This window comes from Nilaparvata lugens, chromosome 5 (assembly GCF_014356525.2).
Source record: "Nilaparvata lugens isolate BPH chromosome 5, ASM1435652v1, whole genome shotgun sequence".
Taxonomy (NCBI): Eukaryota; Metazoa; Arthropoda; class Insecta; order Hemiptera; family Delphacidae; genus Nilaparvata; species Nilaparvata lugens.
In genome coordinates, this window is record NC_052508.1 from 57,902,431 (window position 1) to 57,927,399 (window position 24,969).

Genomic DNA, 24,969 nt, shown 5'->3' on the forward strand with positions numbered 1-24,969 from the left:
AACATGTAAAACCTAACCTAGAAAATCCAACTAGATTCCGAAATCACAAGTTTTGTTTACCAAAATGAGTCGAGATTAGCCTACAAATTTTAGTAATTAATTATATTGTAGTTTTTTTTAGTTGTATGATTTATTACATTTAATTTAGGCTGTTTTAATAATTGTTCTATAGACTGTTTTTTGTAAAAAAGTTAAATTTCAAATTTAATTCTTACAAATTATTAGAATCATCAACTCTTTCTCTTATCCATCTAGGTCAGTGAACAACATAATCATCATCACTGTCACTCTCAAATGCCAATTTGTATGCTCTTCTTCTAGCATTATTTGGTCTTTCCATATTAAAACAACGAATTAATCTAATAAAAAATAATCGTAAAAACCACGAATAAATAATTAAACATACCCTCAACAATCTACTTTCAACATGACAGTAAACAGAACGCGCCATTTTTTTCAAACGACAAATTACAGATGTTGACTGACCAAATTTGGCCGGTTAACTCTATAACGGCTCATTAGCTCTAACGGCATGTGGTGAAACCCAATTTTGTCAGTTGAAGGCTAATTGGAGTTTACGCTTCCTCTAATGACAAGTTTAGTTCCTGGTGAAAACCGGCCTTAATATTACATCAGATAAACTAGTATCAGCTATCCACTAACGAAAGTAGTGACAAGGCAGAGAATCGGCAACACTGTTCTATCTTTCTTCAGGAGTGCCTCAGAACTGCCAGTTTTAACTTGTCTAGTATATGAACATAACCTAAAAGGTTCTGTTCAATCAGGTTTTAAACGAAAAAGGAGAGGTTAGGTTTTTGGTTATATTATTTTTGGAATGTGTTTATAGATTTACATAATAAAAACACAAATAACGAAAAGTTTAAATACTCGCACTTTTGTGATATCACACCTACAAATCCCTTTCTTCACTGCTATTACAACGTGGACTTCACTATAGCAGGCACTACTTCAAAAATTATTGTATGTAACTCTTCCGGGGTGTAACATTCGCCAAACTTGTAACGTAATATACTCAAATCATTATTATTGCCAAGTGTGATTCTTAGCCAATACTAAGGACCAGACCATATTAGGCGTTTTTATAGTCAACAGGGAAGGAAGCTCTCCGATTGGCTGAGTTGTCGCCTGAAGAAAAAAGGCTTGGAAAAACGTTCAATGTGGTCTGGCCCTAATGCAATGTAAAAAGTGAGGAATATTACCTGGAGGTGTTTGAGGAGAGGGCGAGACAGGTGATTCGACAGCCGGTGTCAACAGTGGCGACGAGGGTGGGCTCCTCGGCGGGTGCAGTCAGCTTGTAGGCAGCGATGGAGCCGCCACTGCAGGCAGCCACCAGGTAGCGCTGCTCATGCATCGCCAGCCCACGCACCCGCTTGTCAACCACCACTCGCCAGCACTCCAGGCCAGTCTGCAGCGAGTGAGCGCTCAGGCTGCCGTCCTCCTCGCCAATGCACACCACTTTGTCCTACACAATACAATTTGCAATTTATTGCCACAACCACAAAACAGACTTGTGAAACATTCCACATACACCAATCTTAGATTTGACCAATTCAGCAGTTGGGCCTTCATTTCCTACCAAATCGAAATTTGAATTTCTTGCCTAAGATCAAACTTAAAAAAATTAAAAATATACCACTGACATAAAATCAAAGACTGGCCACTAACGGTAGGACATGCATGTAAATTGTAAATGCATATTCATCATGCACACACACATGTTCATCGTGCATGTTTTGTCGTCAGCGAGAGGCTTCTAACATAAAATAAACAACCAATAACAATAAATAAACCACTGGTAAATTACAGAATAATTTAACCTCAAATAGAGCAGCGAAGGAAAAATGAACAACATAAAATCGGAGTTACAAAAACCTAACCTCAAAAAGTTTTGCTCAAAGCTTTTTTCTGTGATGACGCAACAATGTATGACGACATGTTTGTCATGCATGTCCTACCGTTAGTGGCCAGCCTTAGATTCGACCTATTTAGCAGTAAGGCCTTCATTTCCTACCATGTATTGTCATGGTCGGCTGGATTTCAGTCTGTCCTGTCTATAAATTTAGATGAACATAACCTGAAAGATTCTGTTTAATTAGATTTTAAAATTAGAATGAAAGGTTAGGGAAGTTACGTTTTGCTTTTGAATGACAATACATGTTGATATTATTCGAAATGTTTTGATAATTCTAAATAGTAAACACAAATAACGAAAAGTTGAACGCATACCGGATGAAATGAATGTCAACCCTTAAAAATGTTGAACATTCCACACACACACACACACACAAAATATCATGGCCAAATGGCCAATCTACACGTTGGCCCAATAAGCAGGCCCATCCTGGTAATCTTGACCGCATCATTCTTGCCATCCACACTGCAATGTTACCAGTGCCTCATCAAGGCCAGCGGCAGCCAGCGACATATCCATGATAGAAATTGAACATGTTAACCAAAATGAACACAATAAAAACGATAAGAAAGTAACGCAATAACTATTAATAACAATTAGGCCTTTAGCAACTCAATTACACAGAAAAAACAGGAAACAGTATTAGTTGACAAGAGTTTGGATGGGTGGTTTGGCCTTCGCTCGACAAAAATCGGAGCTATGGCCAACGAAGGCCAGCACTGGCAAACCACCCATCCACACTCTGGCGCTGGTCGTCATTTGTACACATTGGGCCAACGTGTGGATGCGGCATTAAAGTTTAATCACATTGTATGCACGTTTGGTTACGTGAACTTGTGCGAGCGAGGTGTCCAACAAAAGGGATAATCATTGAAACCCTTCAACAACAAGTTGTCAACCATGAAACAAACTTAGTGGAGAGGCGAAGGTAGCACTTGTGTAACACTCACATTCAAGAAGGTGATGGCGGTGACTTTCTTCTTCAAGTGAAACGTGTGAGTGACTCCAGCCACTGCAACTGAGAACACGTCCACCAAATTGTTCATTGGTACAGCGTAGTGGCAACCATCCGGAGACCAGACCAACAGATCCAATAATCTGCAGCCACTCCTGTACACAGAAATTAAAGTATAAAATTATCTGGTGTGTTACATTACGTTTCAAATTTTTATTAGAATTCATTTTTGAATATTTTGGTTTTTGTGACAAATACACTTTTCATTCGATGAATACTTATTCAACGAAAAACTATAATAATAATAATAATAATAATAATAATAATAATAATATCAAGTGACCTGGCTGGATCAGGTCTAGTGTCAGAGTTATCAGGTAGAATAGTGTTTACACAAGTGGCAAGTAAAGTTGAATAATAGTGATCAACTTCAGAGCCTCTGACATGACCTAAAAACTCTTTGTAGGCGGCCGGGACTGACGACTTAACGTGTCCAACCGAAACACGAGATATCTTGCCCGGGCCGGGATTCGAACCCGGGCCTCTACATTAATAAGCTAGCTACTCCAACAAAAAACTAATTTTCGCCACACTGCACAGAAAGCAGCTGTTTTCCAGTCCCTACGTAGATCTGAAAGACCTTGTTTGCAGACGACGTCAGAAAAGGGTTTCTTTTCCGGTCTAGGCCAGAAAGTTGTCTCTTTCCAGCCGCTTATGGCTGGAAACAACGCGCTAATTATTATTAATAAGTCATCCGCTAGATCGGGCGAGTGTCCACTTTCATAATAAGCTGAAGTCGCCATGATTTTAGTTCCAGTTTCGAATCAAACTAATTCGCTTCGCAACCAGTTTTATTCAATTATTTATTGTTCATTAGTGCATTCCGAATTTTCAAAAATGCTTGAAGATGACTGTGGTATTCCAAGTGAAATTTTAAAAGAATCTGAAATCCTGACTGCAAATCTTCTACCACTAAAATCAAGAGATAGGTACGATAGCTTAACGAGTATTCTTTATTTTGTATTCTTTATTTATTTTGTCAGCAATACCTGTAGTGTGGCGAAAAATATCGTTCGCACCACGGGCAAAAATGTTTTTCCAGCTCTCAATCTTTTCTAGTCCTCGGCCTACGGCCTCGGACTTGAAAACCGATTTCGAGCTGGAAAAATCTCATTTTCTGCTCTAGGTGCGAAATATACTATTTCGCCACACTGCACAGAAAGCAGCTGTTTTCCAGTCCCTACGTAGATCTGAAAGACCTTGTTTGCAGACACAGGTAAGAAACAGGTTTCTTTCCGGCCTAGGCCGGAAAACGTACTCTTTCCAGCCGCTAACATGGAAGTCCGTAGTTAATAAGTCATCCGCTAGATCGGGCGAGTGTCAACTTTATTTATAAGTAGCCATTATTTCAGTTCGAGTTTCGAATCAAACTAATTCAGCATTCGCTTCGCAACCATTTTTATTCAATTATTTACTGTTGATTAGCGCATTCCGAATTTTCAAAAATGCTTGAAGATGACAACGCCCGTGATTTTATTCCAAGTGGAATTTTAAAAGAATCTGAAATCCTGACTGCAAATCTTCTACCACTAAAATCAAGAGATAGGTACAATAACGAGTATTCTTTATTTATTTTGTCAGCAATACCTGTAGTGTGGCGAAAAATATCATTCGCACCATGGGCAAAAATGTTTTTCCGGCTCTCAATCTTTTCTAGTCCTCGGCCTACGGCCTCGGACTTGAAAACCGATTTCGAGTCGGAAAAATCTCATTTTCTGCTCTAGGTTCAAAATATACTATTAGCGTTCATTTCATGAGGGAAATTAGTGTTTATAATATAATTGTTTAGCCGAGTTAAAATCTTTCCAATACCTCGCAAGATTTGTGGTGTAAGCCGAGCGACCTTTTACTAGATTCCACGTCTTGAGTGTTACATCTTTACCAAGAGACAATGCCATTTTTCCAGAGGGATGGACCGCCAACGCAGTAACGCCTGCAACATAAATAACACCACCTTCAGTAAAAATACAAATACAAAGAAAAATACTCAATGTTGAATATTATTGTAATAATATCATTTTGAAAATATTGTCTTAGAAAACTGCAAAACAAAACAACAAGGTCAACTAAATGTTTTTAAAAAAAAGTTTGATGATTAATTAATAAGCTTATACCTTCGAAGTTCAGAGCATAATAAAAGAATTAATTCTATCAGAAGTATGTATGAATAACTGCATAATTATTTTGCACACATGTCTCTGACTGTGCATGCTTGATATAAAGGTTTGGGTAAACATTAACTACTAATCGAACTATATTATTGACCGAGCGAATTGAGGTCCAAGATTCAAGTCGACGGTTTGGCATTTCTCTTAATGTTTAAATGTTGCGCATTTACGGCGAAACGCGGTAATAGATTTTCAATTAAAATTTGAAATTTAATTGAAATTTGACAAGTATGTTCCTTTTTTGATTGCGCGTCGACGTATATACAAGGTTTTTGGAAATTTTGCATTTCAAGGATAATATAAAAGGAAAAAGGAGCATCCTTCATACGCCAATATTAGAGTAAAAATCAGACTATAGAATTATTCAGCTGACAAGTTATTACACAGAGGTGTGGAAAAGCCAGTCTATTGCTGTATTTCCATAAGGTTTATAGTTTCAATCAGGTACTTGGATGAGAATACTGTGATAGGTCTACTGTTCACAGAACTACTAGTGATAGGGACAGAGTTACCTTCTCCATCATGAGCCTTCTTCAAAAGCTTTTCCATGTGCCAGCTTCCTGTTTTGAATATAGCGATACTCCCATCTTCACTAGCACTCAGTAAATAAGATGTATCAGGAGTAAATGCGATACTATTGACGCTACCTGAAAATTAAGATTGTAAATTGAAATTGGTGTATTATAGTTTTTTTATTTGATTAACCATAAAGTGAATCAACGTTCAGAGAGCATTCTTGGATTATAATATTGTGAATTCATTGCTAGCTTCATTTTAAATTAACGACTATTATTGTAAAAAACACATTAGAAGAAACATAACCTATTTTTTGTTTTGGACATGTAATCAAAATTTGGGAATGGAATAGTTTTGGGCCAAGCCTGTTGTTCCTTCCCAATCATATTTATATGATTTGTTATTGTATCCACGTATAAAAAAAATAAATAAATAATTCAAGAATTGAAATAAAACTTGATATTGGTTTTCATAGAACTTTCAACATTGATTTAAGGATAATAATAATAACGATTATAGATAATTTAGTACTAACCGTTCTGTTTCATCAATGTCCCACTCTGTTTTCTTTCCTGCATATCATAGATGTGGATTACTTCATCACTGCCGCTTGAAGCTAACCATTTTCCAGAAATGGCAATGGACTTCACGCTACCTTGATGAGAATGATTAGCAAAGCTTTGAACAAATTTTCTTTCCTGAAAAAATAAAATTGAAAAATACAAATATCTAGATGTGATCAAGTGATTAAAAAAGTGTGGAACTCATATTAACACTTGAAGACTCTTTTCGAATCACGAACAACTATAAAAATGAAATACAAACATGAGTCAAGATGGCAAATCCACTTATGGAAGATTTAATAATTATCGGAAAGGGCCGTTAGCGTAATATAGAATCTTCTATATATTATTATTATTATTACTTTTGAAGGGGCGGATTCAAGGATCCATAGGTTCAAAGAACCCCACGCGTCAACCGAAGCTTATTGTGTTCCCAAATAGTATGTTAGTTACGCAAACCAATACCTGTGTCCTTTACAAGAAGCAGGAGTTTTTTCCCTATGCTAACATCCCATTCATCACCTGGTTGCTTGACGCAATCCAGTGTGATAAGCTTGGCAGTCTCTTCAGACTGATTAGTCCTCGTGACCTACGTGAGTTCCACTCCTGGCCTTCTTTGAAGGTCCTTCCGCTGAGGAAGGGCTCGCCAAGTTGCCTCTAGGGCGCCCGGCCACCCTCGACTCGACTCAGCCAGCCTCTTGACCCACATCTGTGCCTGGAGTTTCACTCATCTCTGGTCTTTTGGGTTTTTTCTTTTTGCCCCTCCGGCACTTTGCAGAGTCAAAAGCCTCACCTCTCCCAAGAAGTTTTGCCTGAATGGCCGCCCTTCTTTGAGCAGTGGTGATTTTTGGCCTCTCCACCCACAAACTCGTGACCTACGTGAGTTCCACTCCTGGCCTTTTTGTAGGTCCTTCCGCTGAAGGAGGGGTCGCCAAATTGCCTCTAGGGCACCCGGTCACTCTCGACTCAGCCTCTTGACCTACATTTGTGCCTGGAGTTTTACTCATCTCTGGTCTCTCAGGTTTTTATTTTTGCCCCTCCGAAACTGCCCTGATCCGGGCAGATCCCGTGGGTTTGATGATGAGGCAACTTCTGGAGTTGCCTTGGGGTTTGGTTTGTTCATGTGGTGCCAACGAACAGCTAGGGAAGTGAAGTCAACCCAGACAGAGCCCCGCATGTCCAGGCAAGGCTAAATACTACAGGAGGGCGCCTGATATCCTGCAGGCACCGTTAGAGACACCATATAGAAGTACCACCCTTCAGCACGGTCAATATAACACCTTGGGTTGGCCTAAGAAGAAGTAAGAATATGGCCAAGGAAGGCCGAGAGATATAAAAGTAAATAAAGAATGGCACAAAATAAGTCAATGGAAAAGTGCCATTCTAGAAATCAAAAGTTCCAAAGCATATTAAGAAGGAGAAGAAGGGCTTTTGAAAGGGTGTGTCTTTTAGTCGCCTCCTACAAGCAGGGATACTGTGGGTGAATTCTGATTTTCAACACATTCTTGAGTACGGTGTTCGACTCAAAGCTCCCTCAATCCACAGGGGGCATATCTTCTATATAAGATAATGACGAGCGCTGGTACTTTAGTTGTCCAGGTGAAATATTGGAAAAAGGTTACACACTGAGTATTGAACGCCTGCTGATGATGAAGCCACATGTGTTTGCCAGCCACATACAATACGGCACATATCAATAAGTCATTCTGATAAAGGGTTGTGAACTCTGCTCTGAACATATTGGAATGTAGAACCATATCCAACATGGAGGACACAGGTAATGTCATTGGGGCTGCTCCCTGTGAATTTTTGTGTACCTCACAGTTCAATACTGGGGTCAATCCTGATCATCATAATGACCAACGACCTGGATGACAATGATGCAACTCTCCTGTTTGCTGATCATACATCGCTGTTGACCATCTGGCATTGACCTTCAGCGAATGATTATGATATTGGCAGAGCATCTGCAGTTTTCAACGTCATAGTTCCCTTTCAATCGCTTCCAGCTAAATGTGAGCAAGATACAAAACATCATCTGTAGTTTAACTCATGATCAGAAACCTGTGAAGCAGCTGGGCTTTGCCTTGGATTTAAAACTAAGCTAGCCAAATGCAACAGGTAACCAAGAGACTGTCCTGAATCTGTTTCCTTTTGCTTAAGCTAAGGGGTCATGTGACGGAGGCATAACTGGTCATGGTGTATAATGTATAAAGCACTTTTCCACTGCCATATCTTCCATGATCTAATCATGTTGGGTCATTCAACGGTTGTGGGCATACTGAAACTGCAAAAACGGGCTGCCAGGAATATTACTGTAAGCGAACTTCTCACACATTGTTTCCCATTTTTGTTAGGCTGGGTATTTAAATAGTAGTCAGCCACTACCTTATTCTCTGTCTTATTTAAGTCAAAATTTGTTATTTTACATCGGACTGATGTAAATCACCAAAAAAATAGACATCGAGAGCTGTCGACCCATACTTATTGACTAGACTTATTGTCGACGCCTGAAAGTGCACACCATCGGGCTGTACATAATGGCCTCACTTACCGCAGTGAAGATAAACAGGGCTAACATGATGAGTAGGTGTCAGGTGCATTCATACGGTACCCGCGGAAGGCTTCAGTTGAAGATTCCACGCTGTAGGTTGTCAAAAGTGAAGAACTCTTTCCTAGTGTTGGCACTCAAAATGTTCAACCTGCTTCCTGGCTTGATGAGGGATCTTCCTGTAGGTTTTTTCAAGAAGAGGCTCTCAAGGTGGCTGATTGAAAGAAGCTATTACAGTGTCAGTAATTTCCTTGGGGATAGCTTTGAGGGACAGTGATGCCACGCCATCTTGATTAAAGTTTTTTATATCTATGACGCGTCTATCCGGGATGAGTATGCTATAGGAGTTCAGCACTACACTACTTCAACAATCAACATGCTGCCTGCAGGGGTGAAGCAGTTTGACTTCAGCGAATACGAGAGAGTTGTGAACAGTTTTTTTGAGAGCCAGGGCTTATCTATATGTTTAGGATTTTTTTAATAATGCTTTCTGCAGAGGTGTCCACCCCCACAAGTGCTGGTAATGGTCGAAGAAACCAGGTATAAGAAGATATTCAGAGCATACGGTATATCAAAAACACATTTCTTCTTCTGTAAAATGCTCTTTATAATATGATAAAATAAAGTGAGTTCTATGAGCATTGCAAGCTCATATTTTAGAGTTTGTGAAATGAAATTTTGGTCTACACAATATATCTTACATTATTTTATTAGAAGAGAGGAAAGGAAGGAGCAAGAGTGCAATCAGAGGGAACCCAAAAACTGATATATTTAAATTTAAACCTAGATAATATTTATTTATATTTTAATTATATCTCATTGTCGTTAGACAAGAGTGAGCAATTGTTTCCCAAACTAGCAAACTAATAATGTTAAACTGACTGCCTCAATCAGTACCTAACGGTGTCAGTGAATCAGTTCAAGTAACTTTTATACATTTGTATATCCAGTAAGCCATACTAACTATAATTGTAACAATCAAGAATGTTATTCACCTGTATTTGACAGGTAAATAAGCGTTTGTCAACTGATCAAACAATGTTCAATCATGTTGGCCCAATGAAATCCAATGTCGGCCAGCGCCAGCACAGGTGCCAGTGTGTGGATGGGTGGTTTGCCACCGCTTGCTTTTATTTGGCACTGGTCAGGCTGGGCCAGCATGTACATGCGGCATTGGGCCATAGGAAAATTTGTCTAAACTTATGCTCTATTATTGTTATATTTATCTTTACGACTTATCTACTCACCCCATCAACTTTACGTAATTTATAACCAACTAGAAACTGTTCATAAGTCCCAATAATTGCCTCAAATTTAAATCCCATGTTTTGAAGCAAGCAAGTCAACAAAACAAACTTATATTTTTGGCACTATGAACTATCATAAAATATGATCAGTCAAGTTCTTTGTTGTTGAGCTGATGTTAAAATTCACATGACACAATAATCGTATTTTGATATGGGATATAGAATGACTAAATTAATTCTCTTTGCTGCTGATACAATATTATCTGATGCTGCTTGTTGGGACTGAAAATAACCTAAAAATCAAAAACGTGTGATAAAGTGAAAATAGTTTTTGCATTTTCAGTGCCTTGTTGATTAGATTGCTTAAAATGTAATGTTCAAAGTTTAAAAGTAGGCCTATTCCACATATTTTTAATTGTTTCAAAACGAGATAAATTCCAGAAAAATCTGTAAATTTGATTATCCGATTCCATTTGATATAAAAAATTGAAATTCATATTTTTCATAAAATAAAAAACCACGTATCCATTAAAATTGATTGAATTGAGAGTGGACAAATATAACTGTTCGAAAGGTATACACAAAGAAAGAATAAAAGAATTATTTTCTTTTATGTCTTTAGAAACATTTTTTGACGGTCGAATATTACAATATTGGAAAAATATTTTATTATTTATCAATATATTGTGAATGTATTTTTATAATAGTAGTATTGATTTTTGGTCTATAATATAGAAAGCACTGATCAGGTGATCTGAATCAGACGAAGCAACTATCAACCGCGAAAATTATTAAGAAGAAGAACGTGAACGCCATCTTATCAATGATTTAAATAATTATTTTCTTTTAAAATAATATTATCTTGCTTTGAAATAATTTTATAGTCAATGATGTTTTAGTAACAAATTTGTGACAGTGCGCTCATTTGATCAATTATCACAACTTACTGCTTCAATTGAATCTCGGGGTTTTCGATATGTCGAAAGGTAAGACTTATAGGTTAGTTAAATAATTATTCATCTTTGTAATATTTAATTACATTTTGGTATTTATTCCTGTCTAGATTGTCAACTAAAAGTTCAAATTTTAATTGCATTTATAGGAAAAATGGTGAATTCTCAGGTTCTTAATTCGATATGCATTATAGAACGCGTCCCGTAGATTTGCCTCCGTGTCTCTAAAACTGCATAGGCCTATAGGTTACGTATAGTTCGTGGGGTGATTTTCCTACTTTTTAAAAACCATACCCTCCAGAGTATCTATATCCCTAGATGGAGAAAGCTCACTACAGATGTTTGATGTTTTTGAACGGGTAGTATTGTAGTCTAGTTGTTCTCCGCTGATAAGCAAAGCTACAGGACCAGGACTGTACTTATCAACAGTTTATTCTACAAGCCTATTTGATACTAGTTTTACTTATACTCCTTTGAGTTTACCAGTAATTACTTAAGTTATTTATTGATAGTATTGATTTAGCTTAGTTGTTAATTGAATTAATAATGTGATATCGTTGGTACTATGGCATCATAATCGTTAGACATAGGCCTCATTCATTCCCTGTCACATATCTGTAAAATCTGTACTTCCACCTTATCCCTTACTGCAGACAATTTAGCTTCAAGTTTGAATTTCTCTTAATTTCATTCTTTTGCTAGATAGTGTACTCACTCATGTCAGGAACTGTTGTTGGCTCAGTAGGTACAGGATCAAGTTCAGAAACATGGTTTGAAGCAGCAGAAACTAAGACAGTAACATCATTTAGCAGGAGAAAGACAGGTTTCTCTCGGTCAATGACTGTTTGTAGTGCGTACAGTCAACAAAAGGTCATAGAGTAAAATTTTTGAAAGACACGACGATCAACAGTCCGTTGTTGACTTAAGCCGATCTGATGTTTGATCCGGCCGTTCTGGTTTGAGATGAGCGGACCATTCACCATATGATTTATTGTCTAACAATGTTGGACGGTAGTAAGACCACTAGTCGGATATTTTACTACTCACGCTCCGACTGGTTGTCAACGAGTTAGTCCAAAATCACCACTCACATTCCTTTAATACATTCTACTTCATCTATTACCCACAATTGTGGGATCGATGGCGTGAAAAAACTCAAAACACGTGACACCGTAATTCAACACATACTGTGATCGTTCAGATGGCAGTGATCCAGTGACCGCGCTTTCAGTAAAAATTTAAATTATCATCCATGAACTCATTTTACACTGTAATATGCCTTGTCACACAGTAGCTTCCGGACGGTTATCCTGAATGCGGCTTCATCTAATATTGCTTTACACTATTAGACAGCTTCTTGAAGAATTTCAGGGCAGAAATCCTATAACTGGCCTATGATCGGTGGAGACGTCTCTTGGGGACATCCAACAGCTCACTGCGCCTGATGTTGTGGTACTAGATGTCACTATGGGTAGCTAGATTAGATTATGCTGTATCTTCTTGACATACACGAAGCACAGGAGGATGTTATGGCTGATGACCGTCAGGTCAGCAAAGATGGGCTTACAGTGGGCAAGATGGTCGCTACCTGTTATAATTCTTACAGCCCTCTTTTGCAGCCTCATGACATCAGCAGGCCCTGTCGAACGACCCCACAGGAGCAATCTATAAGTGATGTGACAATGGAAAAGAGCGTGATACATCATTACCAGATATCTCTCCGTCAACAGGCCCCTCATCTTGAGCAGCAGGAAGCAAATGCGGGAGAGTCGGCTGGTTACCTGCTGTATATGACTGTGTCAGCTGAGTTTGCAATCCAAGACAAAACCCCGCTGCTTCGCTGAATTCTGAGGGTCACGCAGTTCTCGTGACAAGCTGCAGATGATCCTTTGGGTCTTGTGTTTTCATTCAGCTGGAATCGATTTGCCGGGAACCATGAAGTGGCAGATCGAAGATGCTCAGCAGTCGCCTCCAAAACCCGCTGAAGCTCAGCACCCGACAACAGCAGAGATGCATCATCCGCAAACATCAGAGAAGAACCATGGTCGTCGAGGTCATTTATCATGACTAGGAACAAATTAGACCGCAGCACCGATCCCTTTTTTCAACAAGAAAAGCCACCGGAAGGGTCTGGGAGCTTGCACCATTGAAGGAGACAGCTGAGTCTTTTCAGAAAGGTATGAGCCCAAGATGGAAAGGGCCGAGTCCCTTAGACCATAGAAACTCAGTTTTTTAAGTAGATTGCGATGGTCCACACAGTCGAAAGCTCGGCTCAGATCACACAGAGCCAGAGCAAGAGACTCACCATCCTCGAAGGCAGCATCAATCCGCTCAGCTACATAGTCATCTGCACCCACTGTCGATCTCCCAACTCGGAAGCCAAACTGCATGTTGTAGAAAAGGCCATCCTCCTCGAAGAAAGCCTCCAGCTGAGGCTTGATCACTCCCTCAATCACCTTGCCAAAGACAGGAGTTATGGAGATTGGCCTGAAGCTACGAAGAGGCTCTCATGATCACCCTTGTTGAAGACTGGGATCTTGATGTTTTCAAGAAATCAGGAAATTTCAACCTTGAGTGACGGAGAGAAGGACGTCACCTTGCCGACGTAATTTTCAAGAAATGATCAATATTGTAAATGAAATAATAATACTTTTCTATGTAGATTATGGTGATACGAATAAACTATTATTCGTATCACCGTAATCTACATAGATTTGTTAACACCGTAACATTTTTCTCTACACCGTAATGTTAACAACTTCATCGATTTTTAACAGTTATTTCAAAATCACCCGATTCACTGCCGGACTCTGTATAATAAATTCAATAATGGTATTTCAGTTCATTAATCCAGGTACCGTTAAAACCTTAAGGATGTTGTTGTTCATAATACCACCTTATATGAGTGAGTTGTCAGAAGCGCAAGAATACACTTATTACAATGCATTACCGATATGGCTCGAAGAACTCATGGGCAGGAAGTTTAGAATTCAACCAAAAAGAGAGTTACAGAAATATTTGTACTCAGATGAATTCAGAGATGAATACAAGCAAATATCCAGAAATTAGGTTTTATATTCAGTTTATACGCTTGCATTAATGGACTAGTCCACATACCCCTTTCACACGTGGTCAATGGATAGTAATTGAAAATGAAAGCTGTACTTTGTTTTTCATAGTAAATGTACGACCTTCGCCTGCCGCTGCAGCGATTTTGTAGCCTACACTAACTTGATGATCTTAGTAGTTGAAGACTAATCAAATTATTAAAAGTTCTGCCTCAGCTGTTTTCTAAAATTGGACATTAAAATTTGCGTTTGGCAAAGTAAGATTCCATTATTTTTCAATGTCTATAAACATTTTTGACTCATCATGATCTATGTCTCTAGTTGTAAGTAATTAAATAGTAATTAGAAACTTCGATTTCTAGCGGCTAGCGATTTTTTTTTCAACTGACTAGAAAAGTTTTATTGCAATTTTCTTTGAGAATTCAGAAGTTAGTACAAGAATTTAATTCAATTCTGAAAATAGTAAGTACTGAAATATTACTGAGTTATAAAATCAACTATCGCTTTTCCTAGGACCTACCAACTTGGAAGCAGGTGATAGTGTCAATCCAGGGCCATCATCTATCAATTTGGGAGCTTCTGGTTCAAACACATTATCAGAATCAGCTAGCGTAAGTATTTTTGTCGAGTATTCAAGGTTTAAAAGTATTTATACTCTCATTAGCTCCCTTGAAATTGTTTTCTATTAAGTTAAGAATATTAAGAGGATATTCCAAAGTATGATTTTTCTTTTAATTTATAGCTCTTTATTTCTGGAAATATGTTGAGAAAAAATTGAGTCACACAATTCAAACAAAATAATTTCGAATACAGAGAGTTACTAGCACCCTTATATTATTTTATTGCATAATTTTGACACATAAGAATGGAATAAATACCCAAAAATAGTCGTATCTGGAATAAAATGAGGGTGCTTGTAATTATTTGTATTTAAACATTCAATTGGCCCTATCAAAACTATTAATAATTTTTGATAAATTCGTTCTTCATTTATAAGATTTATTATTTGCATATCAATTTCCAATGATGAATAAAAATACTGTAAATACTAAGAACCTTGGTCTGCTAACGTAGAGAAACGAAATTTCATTTCATTTCATTCATAGACAATAGATACAATGCAGGTAAAAACAACAGGCATTGGCCCAAAACTGCTTTAAACCTTAATTTGGAATACACAGTCTAGAGGTTATGTAAATGATAACTCAATTCACACACTATTATGAGTCCAAAAAATGTATGTACTACAATAATTAAGTAGTAGGATAGCACTAGTGCTTGTTAATAAAATGATATGGACCTACAAAAGAACAGAGTTGGGCATTACCAAATTTTGGGTGGTGCCCAAAATTGGGCACCACCAGTATTACGTGGTGGTAATACTGTTATAGTCTACTCTGGAGGAAAATTGTCACCAACATGCACATCTTTTTCAATTCTTACATCTGACTTATTGAGCATATTATTTACAAATCCTGGCAACGAATTGGGTAGATCTGAAGGATTTTTCATCAATTTACAGAAAGTGATACAAAATGAGAGAGAATCAGCGGCTCAGAGTGAGAAAGAAGCGGTTCCGGAACCACCACAGAAGAAGTTGAGGGTGGATTTGCAGTCGCTTCCCTCGCGACAGTATCTAGATCAGACTGTCGTGCCAATTCTACTGCAAGGCTTATCAGCACTATCCAAAGAAAGGTAGCTATTCAATGATTATCAAATTAATGTAACTTAATACTTTTGAGAAAATCGCATAGAAAAATATTGGTGAAACATTCTGATTTATTCAATCAAAAGCAGGCGAAAATCTACTAATTATTTCTATTGATTCAATAACTTCAATTGAAAGTCAATAACCCTTTATTGAATGCGGCTACTCTAAACACAGTACTTAGATTCTAAAGATGATTCTACAACCACTGATCACTGAACAAAATGAATAAACACAATCTAATATTTCACTCTAGCTATTAAGTAATATTTATTTACTGCACCTTATAAAATGGAGTTACATTTTGAAAGTATTTTCTGTCAAATATTTTTTTCAATGGTTATCCTTTTAGGACAATATTACAGTATCAACTATTCTTCAGTGAATAATAACTTAGCTTGTATTATTATGAATTTGTTGTCTTCTAAAATTAAGTAACCAATAATCAATTATTTGTATTGAATTTATGAAAAATGTTCTATGATGAAAAAATAATTTCACTTTTATATTTGATTGTGAAGATATTACGATTGTTTCACTATGAATTATGTCTCATTATATTATCTATAATTTAATGAAGGAAAAAAATGACATACACGTACGGGTTAGAAATAATTCATGAATGACGCATCATCACATCTGATCTACTGAACTGATTAACTTTAAATTTTGCATATAGAATCTTAATATACCAAGGATGGTTATAGACCTATTTTAGATTCTTCAAGATTTCAGTACGTCAGTTTCAGTCTGTCAAGTTTTTAATTAGACCCTTGCGGAGCACAGGTTACCTGTTTTCATCATCTATAATATTATAAAGGAAATATGGCTTATTTATTCACGTACAGGATAGGAAATAATTCATGAATGACGCATCATCACGTCTGATCTAATGAACTGATAATGAAATTTTACATATTGATTCTTAATTTACTTATGATGGTTATAGGCCTATTTTAGATTCTTCAAGATTAGATTTCAGTACGTCAGTTTCAGTCTGTCAAGTTTTCAATTAGTCCCTTGCGGAGCACGGGTTACCTGATAGTTATGAATAATTTTCAAAGTATATCAGTGTCTTCATTCATGTCACATCAGTGACATGTCGAATAAATGTTTTTTTTTTGTTATTAGTAGTGAAGATAAAATAATGAGTTAGGCTAATACAATTTCCTCTTATAGGCTAGTAATATAATTTTCATAAAATGTGTTGATACGAAATAAAACATGTTGTTTCTCTTTTTTCAAGGCCATCAGATCCAATAAACTTTTTGGCTGCGTATTTATTGAAGAATAAAGCTCAATTCGATGCCAGTGGAACAACCGGATCTTCAGCTTCACCAAATCCATGAAAGTTTGATTGTGTGCATGTACACAGTTGTGAGTGATGAGAGATGTGTTCATAAATGTATATAACATCTAGGGATATAATCCTCTGAACACTGATATTAATTTTTTCACTGTATTTGACTTGAATAAAATACTCTTATTGGTTATATATATTGATGCCTTGTTGAAGTTCATTATTTTTATAGAGTAACTATTCTTGAGCTGCGTTCACACTAAGAAAATGCTGCAGCAAACACTTGTTCAATTAATGTATTCAAGGGACAAACGTTTAGAAAAAATGTGAACAAACAATGTTGGCTCTCAAATCGACAAATGGCTCTGTTCAAACGTAGCTTTACTTCCATAATTATATCAATGAATAAACTTGAGCTCAAAAGGTCTCATTCCTCGGATGAGGAATTCAACAATGGAAAAAATTTTTTATCTGTGATAATGTTTGTATAACCTAGGCTGAGAACTCAGTTTATTAATGATTGTAATCAAAAACATTATAAGAATCAGAAATCAAACATGAAAGTAAAACAATGAATGATTATGAGGAAGAAATGACATTATGAATACTTTGATATATTTCTTAATAAACAGTATTTATTTTTATAATACAGTATTGTATTTATTATTTTCTTGACTTATAATACAGTACATACACTGAAACCCCTATTTGGTAATACATATAATGAAAACTCATACTGAGCTTTCAAAACATTTTTTCGATATAAAAATATGCAAATAAATAATAAAGTTTTGCTCATCAACAATACATTGGCATGATTTCAATAAAATTCTTTATAATACTCTAGAATAAATTTAATTTATAGCAGCCACAAATACATCACACATCACAAAATGCAAACATCATCAATCTTATTCACAATTAAATATTTCATTATAAGCCACTCTTTTATTAATTTTTCACAAATAAGATGCGTTTCAAATGTGAATCATGAATAGTGCATTCTACTGAAAAGCTATATTTTTTGGGATATTTCAACGCAATGTAAATACAGAGTGGCCCATAAGTCAGTTGACGCTCGCAATTTTGAAGGTCAGCTTTTGTTACAATCCAAAACACAGCTGTTTAGGTTTGTTTACCACAGTTTAGTTTGAAGTTATGTTTGATGGTTGTTCGTTTTTATTCGATAAACAATGAATATAAAGTTAACAGCAGAACAGCGTTATGGGTCACTCTGTACATTGAAAAAATGAATCCCACCAACAAATGCTAAAGCATTAGAATGCACTTGAGTCGTATTCTATTTTAGGCAACTTTTTGAGGCAGTTTTAATATAGATTTCAAGAGCAACGTTACAAAAAATAGTAATATAATATATTGGTGTAAACAGTAGTGCAGTTAAGAATCACAATAGCAGTTCAGTTCATATATTTTTACAGGCAACTAATTAAGGCGATTCACAATCAGCACTTTCAAAACAAGAATCCACACCCACACTCTTTGACAGCATATCAAATTAGTTGAAGCATTCCAACATTTATTGCTGTCAAAATATGCCATGTGTGTGGAATTCCAGTTGAAAGCTTTGTGATTGGCTAAAGCTATGCAGACTTAAAATATTTCATTTACAGTATAACGAATAGTTTATTCACAAATAAGCGTTATTTACGGATGAAAAGGTATTCATTTATTTATTTATTAATAAATATACAAAGCAACCGGTGACTGTACAGTCAATCTAGTTTACTGCTTGATATTATGTATTCCATAAACATGAATTTACTATTGAAACTCTCGCAAATACTCACTATATTACTGCATGAATCAGAATATCAAGAGATAAAAGTAGATACTTTTGTAAATCAAATTTTGTATAGAATCAACAATAATAAAATGGCAACTGCTCATTATTCGTGAATAAACTATTCTCATCTGAATATCAGCTTATGTCAGGCAACAAGATAAGGCAAATCATTTTTAGCCATTATAATACTATTTCCAATATTTTTCCTAAAATAAATGCTCCAGAATATTAACATTTTTTACTAGGCAATTTTTCAACGTTATATTTAGAATTGAGCTTGGTACTTGTCTACATGCGCGTCTTCAACAAGAATATCAAATAACATTCAATATTTATTATTGTTTTCTGAACTATTTTTAACGACACTACAGTCTAATTTTTGAATATTAGTGTTGTTAAAAATAGTTCAAAAAACGGATTATTACTTACAGTTCGTCATGGATAGTGAAATAGATGAGTACTTATTATTGTGTTGTGCAATAGATTTTAGAATGTATTCATTCTGTCATTGGAACTAATAAACATTGAGATGTTTGATACCAATTGATTTTAAAGGACAATATTTCTTTGTGAAATAATTTATTGAATCTCAAAAATCTTCTAATTGAATATGAGAATTACTTGAGAAAATGCAGACATTCGAAAAATATAATTTCAACTCTCTGAAATCAATACCAAAATGTTGGAATGAAAGTCATCTATTGTCAAAGATAAATTTACCAAATTTATTTTCTAAAAAATTGTACATTTTAATATTGAATATACTTTTTCAGAAAATTTTTCCTCAAGTTTTGTTTTAGGTAAACGATATTCAAGTTAACAGCCTGTTATGTTTTATTGTAAAAAAATGGGATAGAATGAAAGAAAGATATAACATAAAATAAATGTGAAGAGTGTTAACACTGATAATCAGAATAGATGTATTATCTATGGTGTCAACATCAATATAATAACTAAATAGAGATCATGTTGAGTAACTATTTTTAATTTATTGAAGAAAAGTTTACTTTAACGCCTTTTATACAAGGATCTTCTTTCTTGCAAAAATCATTCAAGTGTATGGAAACTTTCCTCTAAGATTACTCATCCTCTAGGTCTATGATAATGGTTACTCATTACAAAAAGTCGCTATTTTCTCATATAATTCACTAATAAAACACCAAACAAAAACAAAAAATTGCTACGAAACGCACAGCCTATCACTTAAATTATCAGAGCGGTTCCTGTGAGAATTTAAAATGGACAACGGTAACATGTATATGATTTGTTTGATAAATTAGTTAGACATGAAAAGTGAACTTGTACAATTCTAAATAAACAGTATTTAGTGAAACTTTATGAAATTGATCTTGAATCAATTACCGTAATAGTCCAAGATCACTCTTGGACTAAAATTAAAATTAAAAAGAAACTACAAAATTAATTTGTGTTGAACTTTGAGAAGTTTGATATAAGATGAAAAATGAAACAGATGGGCCCAAAAACTGTATACACTAATATTGACAGTGAACGTTAACAAAAAAATAAAGTACAGCTATGAATATTAAATTATTTGAATACATAATTGAGATCAAATCTTCCAATCTTGAAAAATGAATTGATAGACCTGGATTAGTTTTATTATTTTTGTTTCTGTCACACATACAAAAATTATGTTGAATGATCTACCTTTAATAACTATTATACATTTTATAATAATAACTACATCTTTCTTGAGTTTATTACTATAGGATTATATTTTATTATAATATTGTTTCTATTAATTTATATTCATTGCACGATGTACTAAATTATACTCGTGAAGTACGGGTAATGCATACACTATTCATTACCAAATCACACCTTATCAGATGGCTCAAATGCCACAATAAATCAGAGAGTATTACTGGAGACTCAACTATACATATTAATAGATTGCTTGGAATGAGTTCCACCTAAAATTAACAGGTCACATAATTATGCACCATCAGCGTTTAGACTACGTCCAATGCAGACTTGATCCCCTTAATTACTATTATTATACAACCTGTAAAAAAACCCTCCCTAAAAAGTCTCATGTAAAGTTTATGATAAACTAGCCGTCAGGCTCGCTTCGCTCGCCATATCCGTCTAGCCAGGGGGCTCCGCCCCCTGGACCCGCGACTGGATCGTCCAAGAATGAGATCAGCAGGCTCGCCTGCATTTTTCATTTGAGCATTTTTATTATACGTTAGGACGATCCAGTCGGGGATCCAAACTAAACGTCTGGATAAACGGATATGGCGAGCGAAGCGAGCCGGACGGCTAGTAATATAATATTCCCAGGGATAGCTCTGATTGAAGTAGCAGTGCTCAATCAATTTTTCCGCGAAAAATGCATCTCAATCTTCAACTTGGTTCCAACCTAACAAAGTCAACTCAACTTAATGCCAACCTGACAAAATTATCAATAAATTTTGTTACCAGTTAACAACTGTTTTGAAGAGGTACTCTCTCTAGATTATAGTTCTATATTAACATATGGTATGGACATTTTTCAATTATAATTAAGAGAATAAGAAGAATATACATGCTAAAATACAAACTTAAACCTTTAAAAAACACCCTTAGAGTTAAAATATTGCCAAAAGATTTCTTAGTGCGCCTCTAAAGGGCCAACTGAACATACCTACCAAATTTGAACGTTTTTGGTCCGGTAGATTTTTAGTTCTGCGAGTGAGTGAGTCAGTCAGTCAGTGAGTGAGTGCCATTTCGCTTTTATATATAGATACCATCAGATGAACAATAATACTTATTTTATTCTATTAAAGTGGCAGAAAAACTAAGTTCACAATTTTACAATAAGTATGAGGCAAGAAATAAGTACCTACTAAGTTTTTCTAATTTGGTTTAAAAAGTAGAGACTCTATTAAACCGACGCTGTGTCTACTAAAAGACTCGGTTTCCTCTACTGTATTCTTTCTAAAACGTTTCTTTCTTCCAGAGTCTGAAAACGAGACATTGTGTACTAATGAAACTCAAAGTAACCAACATGTATTGCTGTCAGGAAGTTTAAGACAAGGAAGAACATAACCTCACAGCTCAAGAGCCAGTTTCTGAATCTTTCAATGCAAGAACTTTTAATAGATTTGTTAAAATGAAAATGCGGACAAGAAGAGGAATAAACTATACAACAATGCTACTGTAGAAGTTTTTTGTGGTTCAAAGGACTAAAACAGTACTGGTTCTAACAAAGGACAAATACGTACCGGTAAGTCATCTGTAAGTAAGAAATTGGATTTTGATGAGAAACCAAATAGGCCTGGCCTACTGTTTCGATTTTTTTCTATCTAGTGTCACGACTAGCTCAATATTTCCTTGGAAAATCATGATTATGAAAAGAAAATGGAAATTGAAAGAAAAAAATTTCCTGAAACCAAACATATCAGTGGAAATCTTGGAGAGTCTTTGTCAACAACGCAATTCCGAAATAGATTAATTGGACGGCTTTTATATAAAAGGAACCAACCACCATTTTTTTTTATTTTTTTTATTTGAATGGTTCTGAATTAAAAACGGCTTCATCTATTTACTGTAAAAGGAACCAAACAGTACCTAGTTTGTGGCGGTATCTACAGGCCATTGAATCAACTACCATTTCTCTATGCATCATCTGCTGTTACTAAAAGGAACCAGCTGTCCAGCTTGGCTGTTGGTTCCATTGTTCCATATAAATAAACCAGCTAGGTCAGTATTCATTGAGTTATGTGTGTTGCAAGTTGTTTTAATATGATCGTGAATATTAAAGAAGTATAATGTTGTTTCATTAAGTTTATATAGAAAGAGTCAAAAAATGTTTCCAACAAGAACTGAACGTATGTTAAAACTGGCTCAGACTACAGCAGAAAGAAACAAATCTACATGTGAGACAACAAATTTACAGGTTAGTTTCCAACCTAGCTTTATTGAGTGATTGATAATTTAAATCAATAAGGCCTAGGATCAACAAGTCACGTAATATTGTTGTTTAGAATGAGCTCTATTGTTTAATAATAATATCAATATCTACTCATATGAAAATGGCTAGGGATTCTAAAAAATTTACAGTCATACCTGGATTGGTGCTTGGTTCCATTTATACAAAATTTATTAACAGTTTCTACATGATACTACACCTTTATGTTTTCCCCTTTCTTTTAGGATGGCAAGTCGGAAAAATTGGGTTTAAAGGAATCTTGTAGCATTTTGGACATCCCTGTTGAAGTTTCCAATTCTATCGAAAATGTAGATGCATCGATAGGCCTGACAGCTGGTCCAGAAGATATTTGCAGCATATCCGAAGCAGTTCCCGTTCTTATCAATAATACAGATGAATCAAGAGACGTAGCAGTAGATCTGGGTGGTGTTTGTAGCATTTTGAACATTTCTGAAGCTGTTCCCAATCTCATCAATAATACAGATGCATCAATAGACTTAGACGTTGACGTTTGCAGCATTTTGGACATTTCTGAAGCTATTCCCAATTTCATCAATAATGCAGAGGTATCAATAGACTTAGCAGTTAATTCAGGTGGTGTTTGTAGCATTTTGAACATTTCTGATTCCAAAAATAATGAGTGTGCTTCAAAAGGCCTAGCAGTTGAACCAGAGGATGATGAAGTCATGCCCAATTCCATCAATAATGTAGAGTCATCAATATCTGCCAACAATACTAGTTGCATCTCTGCTGTATCAACTTCTGATTCATCAGTTAAAGACAACCCTTGTGACATTTCTGATGATTCTGAGGTAGATTCCTTGTATGAACCAAATTCAAGAATTCCAGATTCAGATTCAAACTCAAATAGCAGCTATGATAGTTGCATCCCTGACAATCATTGTAGACAGGAAGTAAACTCAGCTATGACACAGGATTCGATTAGGCCAAAAAAAGGGAGGAAGAGGAAACACAACATACAAACGTTTTCAACTAGGAAAAAGTTGAAGGACTCAAATTTGGAGCATTTTACAGTAGCTGGGAAGTTTATTAAACCAAAAGAATTTAATAATTTCAAATGTAATTGTACAAATAACTGTCATGAGAAAGTTTCTCAGAGTTTGAGGAAAAGATTGTTTGAGAAGTTTTGGGACTTGGGATCCTATAACACACAAACCTCTTTCATTGTTGCCAACATAGAAGAGACAGATATAAAAAGGAGAAGGGGAAGTTCGAATAAGAGAAGTTATTCAAGAACCTTGAATTCGGTTAGGGAAATTTGTAGTCTGTCGAGAAATGTTTATCAAAACATTTGCTATTTCTACTAAAAGAGTGAATACAGCACTCAATAAGCTACGATCAGAAGGTACTGCAAAAGACTGTCGTGGTGTTCACAGAAAAGGACAGCTTAAACTTCCCATTGCTGTTATTAACAATGTTAAAAACCACATAAATAAGTTCCCAAGATATAAGTCACATTATGCAAGGAAAGATAATGATCACTGTGAATATCTACCAGTCGAAGTAACAGAGAGAAAAATGTTTGATCTTTATCAAGAAGAGAATGCTGGTGATAAAACTGTAAGTTTTTCTTGGTACAGACACATTTTGCATTCATTCTTCAATATTAAACGAAAAAAACTTAAGAAAGACACATGTCAGAAATGTGATGGACTTCAGGCAAAGATTGAGTGCAGCAATGATGAAGTGAGAGGGAATTATACAGAAGAACTTCAACAATATCAAGAAGAAGCTGAATATGCCTGACATCTAATGAAAAATGATTTTAATAAAGCAAAGGAACTAGAACACTTGGAAACATTATCCTATGACCTACAGAAGACTTTGCCCTTGCCCAGGATTCCTTCAAATATAATTTTTTATAAGAGGCAAATTTGGGTGTACAACTCAGGAGTATTCTCAGGGAAAAAGAATAAGGGATTTTTCTATGTTTGGGAAGAAGGCACAGCAGGGAGAGGTGCACAAGAAGTAGGTTCCTGCCTGAGAAGGCACATTTTGAATAATGTTGATGACAACGTAAGAGAGTTAACATTGTGGTCTGACTCATGTGGTGGGCAAAATCGGAACATAAAAATAGTATTGTTACTGCAAACTCTTTTTGATAACAAACCGAATTTGGAAACAATCAAATTTAAATACTTAATGCCCGGACACAGTTTCCTCCCCAATGACTCCCATTTTGGAGATG

At 35.7% G+C, this 24,969-nt stretch overlaps 3 protein-coding genes across 4 annotated transcripts in view; 2 read left to right on the forward strand and 1 right to left on the reverse strand.

The window, feature by feature from the left end:
• The window catches only part of LOC111048462 (p21-activated protein kinase-interacting protein 1-like), a 12,831-nt gene extending 2,511 nt beyond the window's left edge, over positions 1–10,320 (reverse strand). For both annotated transcript variants that reach the window (XM_039428879.1, XM_039428878.1), the window contains exons 1-6: positions 9,994–10,320; positions 6,168–6,330; positions 5,629–5,763; positions 4,761–4,881; positions 2,884–3,043; positions 1,221–1,483 (exon numbers count right to left, since the gene is read on the reverse strand). In XM_039428879.1, coding sequence (XP_039284813.1) covers positions 1,221–1,483; positions 2,884–3,043; positions 4,761–4,881; positions 5,629–5,763; positions 6,168–6,330; positions 9,994–10,071 — 920 coding nt within the window. In that variant the 5' untranslated portion in view covers positions 10,072–10,320. The remainder of the gene's footprint in view (positions 1–1,220; positions 1,484–2,883; positions 3,044–4,760; positions 4,882–5,628; positions 5,764–6,167; positions 6,331–9,993) is intronic.
• A 399-nt stretch (positions 10,321–10,719) lies between these two features.
• LOC111048451 (protein dpy-30 homolog) lies at positions 10,720–17,673 on the forward strand. The gene is made up of 4 exons (XM_022334340.2): positions 10,720–10,979; positions 14,528–14,625; positions 15,537–15,709; positions 16,969–17,673. The coding sequence occupies exons 1-4, from the start codon at positions 10,970–10,972 to the stop codon at positions 17,069–17,071; spliced, it is 384 nt and encodes a 127-aa protein (XP_022190032.1). The 5' UTR covers positions 10,720–10,969; the 3' UTR covers positions 17,072–17,673.
• A 4,840-nt stretch (positions 17,674–22,513) lies between these two features.
• On the forward strand, positions 22,514–24,203 carry LOC120351446. Its single transcript, XM_039428880.1, has 2 exons — positions 22,514–22,727; positions 22,985–24,203. Exons 1-2 carry the CDS (start codon positions 22,638–22,640, stop codon positions 24,086–24,088), a joined length of 1,194 nt encoding a protein of 397 aa, XP_039284814.1. The 5' UTR covers positions 22,514–22,637; the 3' UTR covers positions 24,089–24,203.
• Positions 24,204–24,969: the final 766 nt, after the last annotated feature.

Excerpts from the sequence above, each read along its gene's own strand:
- LOC111048451 (XM_022334340.2), top strand. Across the intron at positions 14,626-15,536 it reads CATTATCAGAATCAGCTAGC|AAAGTGATACAAAATGAGAG; the intron begins GTAAGTATTTTT and ends ATCAATTTACAG. Across the intron at positions 15,710-16,968 it reads TCAGCACTATCCAAAGAAAG|GCCATCAGATCCAATAAACT; the intron begins GTAGCTATTCAA and ends TCTTTTTTCAAG.
- LOC120351446 (XM_039428880.1), top strand. The coding sequence starts at position 22,638 with ATGTTTCCAACAAGAACTGAACGTATGTTAAAACTGGCTCAGACTACA. Across the intron at positions 22,728-22,984 it reads GTGAGACAACAAATTTACAG|GATGGCAAGTCGGAAAAATT; the intron begins GTTAGTTTCCAA and ends CCTTTCTTTTAG.